The following is an 11,880-nucleotide window of genomic DNA, read 5'->3' on the forward strand; positions in this document are numbered from 1 at the left end:
GATCGCAGAGGAGTTGGAGAAATAAAGAGTCTTTTATACATGTTGTGGGGACACCCAAACACGTATCCCTTTTACCCCTCGTGGTTAAGAGTTTATTCTCTCCTTCTCTCCCATCACCCGAAATGGCAAGTCCTCTGTTACCTTAAAGCCTCCTCTCTGGCTTAGGAAAACATCTGCCAGTCTTTTGTTGTGAGAGCTCTGACGCAGGTTCATTTTCTGTGGGTCACATGACTCGTAAGTCCCAGAATGCCCTGCGGCTGCTGGATGGAAATGGTGCCACTCACCCAGCTCTCATTGCTTTGCACTTGTCAGGTCTCCAGCCTCATGATGGACATGAACGTGCTGGTGGCGTTGCAGTCCCTGATGGAGCAGGTGGCTGCCGAGGGCCACAGCTTCCTGCTACACCTCCTGTACCAGTACCTGCTCTTCGACTTCCGCATCTGGAGCAAGAGTGACTTCGCTGTCCGGCTAAGTAAGCGCTGCTGGGGGTCTCCTTCCCAGCTGGGGCGGGCCTTGGCAGCTCACGGCTTCCCCCTGTGTGGGTCAGGATCGGCAGCCTCCTGGCCAGGGTGGTTTGGGCGAGAGCTTGCTCCATGTCCAGACTGTCCCTGCTTGCGAAATACGAGTACGTAGTTAATCTTCTGGATGTGTCTGCTCTCCCCCCTCTTTCCCCAATGTCTGCAGGTCACATTCAGCATTTATCGAGCACCATCAAGGACCACAAGCAGAGGAGCCGCAAGAAATACGGGGTCCAATACATCCTGGACTCCATTCGGACGTACTACGGGTGAGTTGTTAAAGGCTGGCTCGCGGCTTCCAGCTTGCCCCTGTTTGTCCCAGTTGAGCTGCTTTAACCCTTCAGTGCCTGGAGAAGAGGGGATGTCCTGGGGCAGCCCATGGGAAAGCTGAACCAGTTCCTTGGCTCCAGGCGGTCTGAGACGATGTTCTCTCCAGCCTGCTCTGCCCAGGGCCCGTCCATTTCTTTTCCCGCATCCAAGGGGCTTCCGCACTCCAGTGGAGGCATGCGGTGGGGGGGGGAAACGTGGGCAGCAGGTAACCCCCCCCAAGGTCGGTGAGGCTAGCCTGCTGCCCCGCCTCTTCCGCTTGAGGCCCCCACCCACCTGCCAGAACCCCAAGCGGCTGCCGCCCCCTCACCCCCCGCTTCCGCAGCCTGAGGAGCCCCGGCCGCCCCGCCACCCCTGACCTCCAGCTGGAGCAGAGCCCCCGCCGGCTTCAGGGGAGATGGGGAGCATGGGCGGGGCCTCGGGGCAGAGCGTGGGCGGGGTCACACCTGGGTTAGGGGAGGCTTAACCTCCCCTGGCCTTCGATACCCGCTGCCCATGGCAGGCTGTTCCGTGGGCGCTTCTCAAGGCTGGGGTAGAACTGACTCCCCGGTGGGGCTGCTTTGCCCCGTTCCTGCCAGTTCTGCTGCTGCTTTCGGAGTCCCCCGGACGCTGCGGTTCTCGCTCCGTCCCCTCCCCCGGTTCGCCCTACGGCTCTGGATTCCTGCAGCCTGAGAGTTCCTGTCCTGCACGCCCCGCTGGGCAGCTCTGGGATCAGGGACCAGGCCTGCCGCCGTTGGGGGCAAGGGGGGCTGGAGCCCTGTAGGGGGTGGCAGTATAAAGCGAAGCCAGGGGAGGCTGAGGAATGCTGTTCTCCCCCATTTCTGCATCCGGGCCATGCCGTCGGAGCCGCGTGTGCCCTTGGTGCAAAGTCCCCCCTCCCTCCGCCTTTTCCCCTCGCAGCACTCATAAGGAGAAGCCGATTCCCACGGACGACGTGAAGACGGTGCAGATGTCCCTGTTCAGCCTGGTGAAGGATTTCCTCAGCAAGAGCTTCTCTGCCGACGAGATGCAAAGCGCCCTGAACTACCTGGCTGCGGTGCATGATGAACACCAGGTGTGGTGGGGCAGTCGGTGTTGGGAGAGGCATCACTAGAGGGTAGCGCCTTGTGGTTAAGGTGCAGAATTGGAACTCGGAGTGCTAAGTTCATTGCCTGGCCTTGCCACAGACATCCCCGGATGACTCTTCGTTTCTCTGGGCTTCCATTTCCCATCTTTAAAAGGGGGGAGCGATTCTTTCTTCGTCCTGCCTGTTCAGACTGCAAGCTCTCCTGGGCAGGGACTCTCTTACTATGGGTTTGCGCAGCACCTAGCGCTACAGGGCCCTGCTCTTGGCCGGAGCCCGTTGGCGCTACTGCAGTACAAATACTGCATCCTAACAGAGAGCTCAGAGGCAGCTGGGTTGTCCCAGAGGCGTGACGAACGGCAGCCGTGGCCTTGCCTTGAGAAGTGCCCGCTCGGGACCAAGCTGGAGCTGTGGCTGGAGTCAGCGGAGTGATGGCGTGGTGCTCGGGAGGACTCTGTGTATTTGTGCTTGATCCAGCCCTGCAACCTGGGGTCTGGAAGCCAGGCTGTGTCCTTAGTGATGTCCCCAAGGAAGATCCCTGACCCAGCTCGCTCGGCTGCAGCGGGGCTGGCCCTGGGTAAAACCATGTGGTGGTGAGCGATCATCTGTAGGACATGGGGACGCACAGGGAGCTGACTGGCTAAGGGCTTTGTCTCACCGGCCAGTTAGTGCGCGGCAAGCTGGGGCGGGAATGTACAGCGCGCTACCAAGTGTCCGTGCGGACCCAGCTGCCGTGCGCTAGCGAGTCTGTCGTGCACTCGGACCTGCTGTGGTTTGCAAGCTGAGATCCGGGCACACCACGGCCCTTCTAGCGCACGGCAGCAGGGTCCCCGTGGCCAGGTAGCGCGCAGCAAAGGCACGTGCTGTAGATTCACACCCCAGCTTGCCCTGCTTTAACTGTCCATGTAGACAAGCCCTCGGGAGCTGTTTTTCCAACCATAACAGCACCTTCGGCAACCCCCGTTACCATGAATATCCCACCTGAATCCCTGCCAGTCACTCGTCTGAGAGCCGGGGAGGCATGGCTGTATCCTGAGGCCAGGCCGAAGGGTTGCTGGGTCTGGGGGCGATGGCCAGTCGGCATACACGGGCCATCTCCATCCAGGGGTGTAACTGCGTCCGTGGCCGTTGCAGGTGTGTGGGATTCTGGAGGTGATCCATGGCTTGCTGAAAGAACCGGCCTCCCAGGAGCAGCTCTACGCCTTCCTCTTTGAGTCGGGGAACGTGGAGATCCTGTTCTCGCTGCTCGTCCAGAGGAAGTTCTCAGACGAAGTACGGGAGAGAGTCTTCAAGGTGAGACGCGAGTCCTGGAGTCTGGCGTTGTCTGCGTCCCCCTGGCCTCCAGCACTAGGCCCCCCCACTGGCCAGTGCCCGTGGTGGGTCCCCTCCCCTAAGGCCGGCGCTCACCCTCCCGCAGGTCCTGTACAAGATGCTGAAATACGAGAAGGCCCACGAGCGCAGCAAGTACCGCCTGAAGCTGAAGGACATTGGCTACCAAGGGCTCATATCGTATCTGAATGACATCCCAGTGTCCATGCTGCTCTTCCGGTGTCTCCTGGAGCAGGTCCTTGGCTCAGGTACGGCGTTACCCAGCCGGGCGCGAGCCACGTGGCTTAGGGGGCGTGTTGCTAAAGAGAGCCTGGGATTTATGGAGCCAGGGGTCAGCCATACGTTTCGGACCTGGGATCACCCGCCTGCAGCCGGTGGTCTCCACGGAAGGCAGGCTGTGCTGTAGCCCGGGAAGTGTCCGTTAGGTCAGTGCGCTGCAGGGCCACGTCCCACGCCCGGTCTTGCTTCTCATCCCCCGCAGACTCTCCCAGCTACAAGGACCTGATGGCTGTGGTGTACCTGTCCCACCGGGCGGAGCTGGCAGTCAGGCTGGATACCTGCCGGAAGGTAGGACTGTCCGGCGTGGAGCCCTCGGGGACCGTGGAGCCGGCAGAGGAGCTATGCAGGCTTCCCTGACGGTGCACTGTTGCAGAGAGACGAGTCCACGTCACTCCCTGCACATACAGCCCCAGATGGGCTCAAACTTAGGCCTGGGGCATTAACCCATCGGGCCCCCAAGCCTCCCTAGTCAGCTGGCTCTGTCTCTTTACGTGCCCTCCAGGCCCCATGTCCCTGGAAGCTGTTGCCCTCTGAAGGCGGCTGGGTGTCCTCAGGAGCTGGCGTCTGTCACTGAGGCACTGCCCTGTCTCACACCGATTGGCCATGCAGCCCGTGCCCCGAGCAGATGCACCTGCAGGCTGACCTGCCATCTTGCCCTCTTGGTCAGGGCAGGGGCATATTGGCAGAGCCGTGAGCTGCCCTTGTTTCATAGACAGACAGACATGCCGTCCATCTGTAGGGCTAAATGCAGACACCCTGGATTACATCCCCTGTTGCAGGGCTGATGGTGTCCCTAGATCCCTCGCACCGCGCGGTCCTGGGTGACCGTGCTCAGCCAGGAGCCAGGCTTGACCCCATCTCTCCACTTCCCTCCCAAGAGTGGAGGGTGGGGAGAGATGCTGATTAGCAGGAGCTGGAGCCACATGGGGTGGGAAGCCAGCTGAGCGGCTTTGAGGCAGCCGGCCAACTGGTGTCACGAGAAGGGCTGGCCGGGGAAGGAGCCGCGGAGCTGACAAGGGTCCAGCTCAGCGTGATCGAAGGCTCGCAGCCCTCCCTTGACGTCCCTGCCTCAGAATTCGGAGCCGTCCCCAGCGTGCCGCCGCAAAGGGGTGGAGGAACCGAAGAGCCGAACACATCCCTATGGTGGTGGCTCTTGGTCTCTGCTGGATCGGTTTCAGCTGCTCACCAGATCTGGGGTTGTGGGGGATCAGTCCCCGCGGGCCTGTGGGTGTCTGAGCAGGTACTTGGATGCTGCGCTGCTGGGGCCGTACAAGTACCTAGTGAGGTGAACGGAGCTCTGCTCAAGGACTGCGGGCGTGGCTCGGGCCGTTGCATCCTTGCTGCTGGAGCCAGGCCAGCGGAGAGCATGGGGGCTGTAGATGTGGGAGCCCCGATTTCTGGGCTGAGGAGCGTCAGGCGTGACCCCTCTCCTGACCGCACGTGAGGCCCTCTAAGGAGGATTCCCCTGCCCCATGGTGGGCCATCTTGAGGGGTGCGGGAAGCAGTGGGCAGGCCCGGCGCCCTTTGTTAACCCAGTCTTGCCTGAACCGTGAGGGCTAGTCACTAGTGGACGTTGGGCAAATCCTTGTTTGCCCCAGTGAAGGCGGGCGAGTGGATTGTGCAGCTGAGTGCCCTGGCGCTCGTGCCAAACTCCTCCCCCTCCGACGGGCACGGGGAGTGGGAACAGGTCTGGTCGGCCACGCTGGTCCGTGACGTGCCCCATTCTCTCTTCTCCCCGCCTGCAGCTCTTCCACCTGATCTACTCCCAGCACGACATGGTGAGGCAGCTGGCGAAGCTGGCCGGCTGGCAGGACACACTCACCAAGCTCTACGTCAAGGAGTCGTACGAGTCCCGCCAGCACAGTCTGAGCGGCTCTGCCAACGGGAGCTATCTCGGCCTCCTGAAGCTCTCGGAGCATGGGGGCAAGGAGTCAGGCAGTGAGGCCGGGAAGGAGCGGCTGGACAGCACCAGCCATGCCCTGGCAGACCTTCAGGACCTGGACGTCTTCCTGCCGGTGGGCTTTGAGGCCTCTGACCATGAGCTTTCCGAGGGCTTCTCGGACCACTCCATCTCCCCGACCGGCGGCTCCAAGCCCTTCCGCTCCTATAACTTCAAATCCTTCGACTCCTTGGACCGCACCAGCCACTCCTCCTCCTCCAACACTATCGACATCCCCGGCCAGGGAGAGGCCCCCTCCACCGACGCCCACCAGTTCGACGGCGTCTACCACCCGCTCTCGCCCTTCTGCATGTCGCCCTTTGACCTTGGCCTCGACCTGGCCAGCACCTGCTCCACCGCCACGGTGGAGAGCGGCAACCAGACGCCGGGGAGCTTGCCAGGGACCCCCTCCCCTCTGGAGTACTTCAAACCTTTCCCGGGCATGCGGGCTCGCAAAAGCTCCAGCCTCTCCAACGTCCTGGATGAAAGCAGCTACCAAGAGACTCTGGCCAGCGATGACGTCTCCAACACCAGTAACCCCCAGGTAAGCTGCTGCCCCCCGTGGCCGGCAAAGGAGCCGCTCTCCCGCTGCGGCCCATGTTGAGAGCATCCAGAGGGGAGCTGGCAGGAGTGGATGAGCAGGGATGCTGCTGTCTGCAGTAATAGGGGTTCACGTCGATAAAATCGGGACATCTGGTCACCCTACAAGACCATGCCTGCTGGCAGCTGGCCTCCCCAGATGAATGATGCCAGGGTATCTCTGCACCCCTGGATGCACTAGACCAGCCCTTTGTTGTTCACCTGTAAACCAGGTTCCCCCCTCTCCCCGCCATTCACTCCTTCCTGTTAATTTTTTTCCTCCAGTCCCTGCCATCTCTTCATCAGCATTTGATTCTGTGCAAACAGCCACCCACTGCAAGATGCACAGGATGCACCAGTAAGCCAGAGAGAGAAGTCTCTTGGCTCCAGCGGGACCCCTCTTAAGATGTGCCTGGCTGACCTGCCATTAACTCCAAGTCTTTAAGAACAAAATGTCCAGTCTAGACACACACATCTCCTTGCATGTTATCTGCACACACGTGTCCCAAAGATTCTGCTGCCCAGTGTGACAGGCTGTAAATGACACTCTTCGCTATCTACATAGTAACGCACTGGACCCAGAGGATCCCTGTCGCCTATATGCCCCCTGGTGCCCTCTGCCAGCTGGCATCAAGAGACCCTTGGGTCATGGCCCTCTGTCCCTAGATGCCCCACTCCCAATCCCACCCCCATCATGTCCGAGCAGGACCATTGTCTCCACCAGGGGGCACTGTGTCCGCCATCCCCTCTAGGAGAAGCCCATGGGGAGTGGACCAGCTGTTCAGATCAGCATGTGTTTTCCGCCTCTCCCCCCATCTCAGCAAACGCCGGAGGAGGAGCTGTGCAACCTGCTCACCAACATCATCTTCTCGGTGACCTGGCGCGGGGTGGAGGGTTGGGACGACGCGGCCTGGAAGGAGCGCGGGCAGGTCTTCTCCGTCCTCACCAAACTGGGCACAGCCTGCGAGCTGGTGCGGCCGCCGGACGAGATCAAGCGCAGGTGGGTGCTGGCAGAGCGGCAGGCCTCCTTCCGCCTGGTGGGCTCTGGCCAGCTTGGGGGAGGGGTTTGGGAGGTGGAGAAATAGGATTAGAATCGGGCCCACAGGTGTGTGACCCTTTGCCCCGTCCCCCTCAGCTGGGCCAGAGGGCCCAGGATCCTGGCTGCCAACGTGCCCGAGCTTGTGGGTTTCTGGCAAGTTGGCCCCTCGCATGGGGGCAGCTCACTGCCAGGCCCTAAGGGCACCTGGCCTGTCGGCCAAAGGAGCTGCTTCATTTTACCCCTTCGGAGCCAGGGCCCTGCCCTGCCCCCACACCTGCCCATTTCTCTTCCCCATTCGCACCTTGGAGGGCGTGGGCTTGTGAAAATGACATGTCAAAAGTAGCTGTCCTGGCTAGCAACCCCCTGCTAGTCCAGCCCTGCACCCCCATGCCCAGCCTGTGTCCTTGGCTCCCAGCCAGCAGGCTCACGCCATCACAGCCTTCCACCCCCATGCCCAATCAGGCCCGGGCTGCTCGCTCCAGACCCACACCCCCCTGCGATCCCAGCTGTGGACCTCACCCACTCACTTCTGACCTGTCCTTTCTATTCCACTCCTGGGCATTGCATGTGTCTGACGAGGTGGGGTGCATTTCATGATGTCCCCGCACACACCAGGAGCAGGCCCCTCCCCATCCCTCAAATGCCTTACACTTGCCACCTGGGCATAGACTTGAACTTGGGCATCTTTGTAGAGGGGAAAAGCCACTAACCCCTACCCCTCTGTTTCCTTGAAATAAGGAGCTTCCCAGTCTCTTCACAAGTGTCAGAGCCCAGGGTAATCCCGGGTTGGGGCACTGCAGAGCACAAGGCCCTGAAACGCTCCCAGAGGGGCGGGTGCTTTGCAGAGAAACTTTGGTCTTGGGCACCTGCTTCCCATGGCTGATTTGCTGGCCTGGGGCTTGTGAGACGTGAGTTCAATTCCCACCTCTGGCGCCACCTGCCTGCGGGACCTTGGGCACGTCCCTTAGCCTCTCGGTCCCTCAGTTCCCCATCTGTAACATGGGGATAACAGCGCTGTCCCACCTCGCAGCGGGTGGAAGATTTTGAAGCGCTCAGATACTATATGAATGGGGGTCCCAAAGAGAGAGAGGCTGCGTGACCAACACGATATCCGGTAGCTGCTAACAGCGTGCGGGGCTACCTGGAGTCCCCCGCTCGGCGCGGGAGGATGAGTGGGTTATTCCCTAGAGCAGGCAGTGCCATCGGATGCCTCACACCCCCCCTCCCCTGTGTGCGCGCACACACACACGTGTGCGCGCACACACACGCACACTCTCCCTGTCTCTCTCTTGCAGCCTCCTGGAGATGATGTTGGAATCAGCCCTCACGGACCTCAAGGAGTCGGCCCCGGCCACTTTGCCCAGCCTCACCCAGAACGCGCTCAAGTTGCTGAGGCTCCTCCAGGACTTCCTGTTTTCCGAGGGACACAACAACCAGGCCCTGTGGAGCGAGAAGGTCCGCGCTGGTGCCGTGGCAGGCCTGTGGGGGGGTGAAGGTGGTCTTGCCACTCTGCTCCCTGGGGTAGCGTCGCTCCGACGTGCAGAGGGCTCGTCGGCTGCTGGCCATGTACTGCCGCAACGGAGCCGTGGGTCTCTCTTTCCCTCCTGCCGCGGTTCGTTGGCTGCCATCCTTTTGGGGTCACTGCTTTGCCTCTGGCTCCCCTATTAAATACCCTGCACTGGGATTCCTGTTCCCGTCCAGAGGCCGGGGAAGCCAAGCGCGGGGCCTGGGAGGGTGAGCTCCGTCACTGTCCTTGCTGGGAGGGGTCACTCTGCCCCTCCTGTGGCTGCAGATCTACGAGGGGGTGAACAGCCTGCTGGACAAGCTGGGGGTGTGGTACCACTTGGCCAACGGGACCTCGGACCTGAAGGAGATGGCTCAGATCGGCCTGCACATCCTCATCGGGTACAGCGGGCTGGAGGAGGCCCAGGTGAGGCGCCTGCGAGACCCAGGCGGCTGGGGACCCCGACTGGCCTCGTTAGGGGCACCCTGAGGGCTCCCCTTCTCTCTGCGGGGAGGGGCTGGGCTCTCAAGGGAAGTGGGAGGGCCGGGGGAGAGGGAGAGGCCGGGAAGGAGAGGCTCTGAGGGCCCCAAAACCGCAGTATTTCTCCCCCCGCCCCCATGCTGGGATGAGCCTGGGGGTGTAACAGCCTCTCCCCTGCCCCCCACCCCCCTTTGCACCCACCAGCTGCACTCGCTGGCCTACGTCAAGCTCCACAGCCTGCTCCAGACGGCCTCAGCCCCCAAGGAGGAGGAGGCCTGCTACCTGCTGGGCAAGCTGGAGAGCCCCCTGAGCCGCGCGCTGCAGCCCAAGGCGGAGGCCTTCTCCTGGCTCCTGCCCATCATCCGCACGCTGCTGGACCAGTGCTACGACACGCTGCAGCTACAGCGCCTGCTGCCCTCGCTGCCCCCCACCAACGGCAGCCCCACCTTCTACGAGGACTTCCAGCTCTTCTGCGCCACCCCCGAGTGGAGGGCCTTCATCGAGAAGCACGTGGGTGCCGCCAGGACAGGGGCCCCTCGGGGAGGTTACCATTGCGGGAGGAGGGAGCACTGAGTGGTTATAGCTGGGGGGGGGGGCGGCGTGTCAGACGCGGGCTCTGTCTCTGGCTGTGGTGCTGTGCGTGTCCATGGGGAATCTCTTCGGACGACACGCTCAGCCATGGATGCCGACAGCCAAGCCCTGACCCAAGGGGGGATGCTGTAAATGTTGGGAGAATGGGCATGGGCGGGAGGGTGCCCAGCGGGGCTGTTTATGGGCACAGGAGATCTGACCAGCTGCAGGCCAGAGAGCAGAGCTATCGAAGGGCAGGGACCTGCGCAGAGGCTCTGGGTGCCTCTCAGGTGGGCTGGGTCTGAGCAGGGCTAGGAGCTGTCCCAGCTCTGAGACTGACCGAGCCAAGTCAGGACAAAAATCATCATTTTTGTTGCCCTCCGCTGGGCTCGGAGGGCAACAAAAATGATTAGGGGGCTGGAGCACATGACTTATGAGGAGAGGCTGAGGGAACTGGGATTGTTTAGTCTGCAGAAGAGAAGAATGAGGGGGAATTGATAGCTGCTTTCAACCACCTGAAAGGGGGTTCCAAAGAGGATGGATCTAGACTGTTCTCAGTGGAGGCAGATGACAGAACAAGGAGCAATGGTCTCAAGTTGCAGTGAGGAGAGGTCTAGGTTGGATATTAGGAAAAATTTTTTCACTAGGAGGGTGGTGAAGCACTGGAATGGGTTACCTCGGGAGGTGGTGGAATCTCCTTCCTTAGAGGTTTTTACGGTCAGGCTTGACAAAGCCCTGGCTGGGATGATTTAGTTGGGGTTGGTCCTGCTTTGAGCAGGGGGTTGGACTAGATGACCTCCTGAGGTCCCTTCCAACCCTGATATCCTATGATTCTAAGTCCCATTACACCCGTATGTTAAACGGGGGGGGTGGGGGAGGGTAACAATATTTATGTAGCTTGCCAGGGAGTTGAGGATAAAGTGCTCAGATACTGCAGTGATTTTTGGGGGGGGGGAGTGGGAGAGGGGATACATTCACCTAAATAGATTACAGATGGGGAAACTGAGGCAAGGATCATATGTTCTACTGGGGGGTCATGCAGCGAATCCACATCTCAGCTGGGAGTTCCTGGCCTCCCAGTCCCGTGCGCTCGCTGCTAGACCTCGCCCGGTTCTAAGGCAGCGTCCCAGAAAATACATCCTCGCCCGCTCGTCCTGGCCGCCGCCGTTCACGGGCTCTCTCCCCTTGGCAGGTACAGCCCATGATGGCGCAGTTTGAAATTGACACATTCGCCAAGAGCCACGACCACATGTCCAATTTCTGGAACTCCTGCTACGATGCCTTGATGAGCAGCTCCCTGCGCAGGGAGAGGGAGAAAGAGGAGAGCAGGAAGAAGTTCCAGGTACGTGGGGTCAGCTGTTCAAAACACACACACACCCCCACCCCTCGGGGCTCCGGAATTACAGCCAATATAACTCGGCCAAACACAAACCGTGGGGGCTGAAACAGCCCGTGCCGGGTGTCTCCTCCGAGCTGAATTTCTTTGGCACATCTTCCCGCAAAACCCTGATCCGTGGTGCCATGTCTCCTCCCGGGGGAGACCCGTGTGGTTGCACGCCCCACACCCCCAGTCCCACCTCATTCTCTGCCCCTGCTAGGAGCTGATTCTGGAGCCGGTGATAAAGCGCTCCAAGTACGAACACATCCGGCACGTGAACGTCCTGAAGCAGGTCAACAACCACCACAGCGTCGTCCTGAAGCAGTGGAAGGCCCTGCGCCGCCTGCTGACCTCGCAGCGCTCTGCCTGGGCCGACCGGTCAGGAGTTAACGCTCCCTTTGGGCTGCGGGAGGGGATGCTGCCCAGGGCCCTCTCCAGCTCAGCGCTTATGGGGCAGCCCATGCTTGGGGCTGCTGGATCCTCCGGGTTTAGCAGTATCGTTGCTTTCCCCCACCCCCGCTGGAGGAATCCCGTGCCGTGGCCCTAGCCTGGCTTCCTGCCCATCGTGGGGTGTGGTTCCCACGGTGGGGGGGCGATTTTCATGGCCGGCACTGCACAGCCCCGGAGCTTGCCGCGGCCGTGGCCCGCTGCGCCCTGCCCGCTTGCAGAGCGGCCGCCGGAGTCGGACAGAAAACAAAGGGAGCTCAGGCGCTAGCCCCGCCCACTGTGGCAAAGCCACGCCTCCCCCGGTTGGAACCAGGCAACAGCTGTTCCTGGCCCTCCCGCATTTTCTGTGCCCCTCTCCACCCCGGTTTGCCTAGTTATTTTCACGCTGCCCTCTGCCCTGTGGCTCCCAGGCTGAAGGCATGATGGGG

General features: G+C 61.2%; 1 protein-coding gene across 1 annotated transcript in view; it reads left to right on the plus strand.

The window, feature by feature from the left end:
* NBEAL2 (neurobeachin like 2) overlaps positions 1 to 11,880 on the plus strand; it is a 168,536-nt gene that overhangs the window by 131,910 nt on the left and 24,746 nt on the right. The window contains 15 exon segments of the mRNA XM_074946450.1: positions 313 to 472; positions 685 to 787; positions 1,746 to 1,899; positions 3,043 to 3,201; positions 3,326 to 3,485; positions 3,719 to 3,804; positions 5,262 to 5,356; positions 5,568 to 5,670; positions 5,673 to 5,999; positions 6,856 to 7,034; positions 8,369 to 8,528; positions 8,866 to 9,003; positions 9,262 to 9,567; positions 10,820 to 10,969; positions 11,226 to 11,383. Of these exon segments, the coding sequence (XP_074802551.1) occupies positions 313 to 472; positions 685 to 787; positions 1,746 to 1,899; positions 3,043 to 3,201; positions 3,326 to 3,485; positions 3,719 to 3,804; positions 5,262 to 5,356; positions 5,568 to 5,670; positions 5,673 to 5,999; positions 6,856 to 7,034; positions 8,369 to 8,528; positions 8,866 to 9,003; positions 9,262 to 9,567; positions 10,820 to 10,969; positions 11,226 to 11,383 (2,438 nt within the window).

Source organism: Natator depressus, chromosome 2 (genome assembly GCF_965152275.1).
Source record: "Natator depressus isolate rNatDep1 chromosome 2, rNatDep2.hap1, whole genome shotgun sequence".
Lineage (NCBI taxonomy): Eukaryota > Metazoa > Chordata > Testudines > Cheloniidae > Natator > Natator depressus.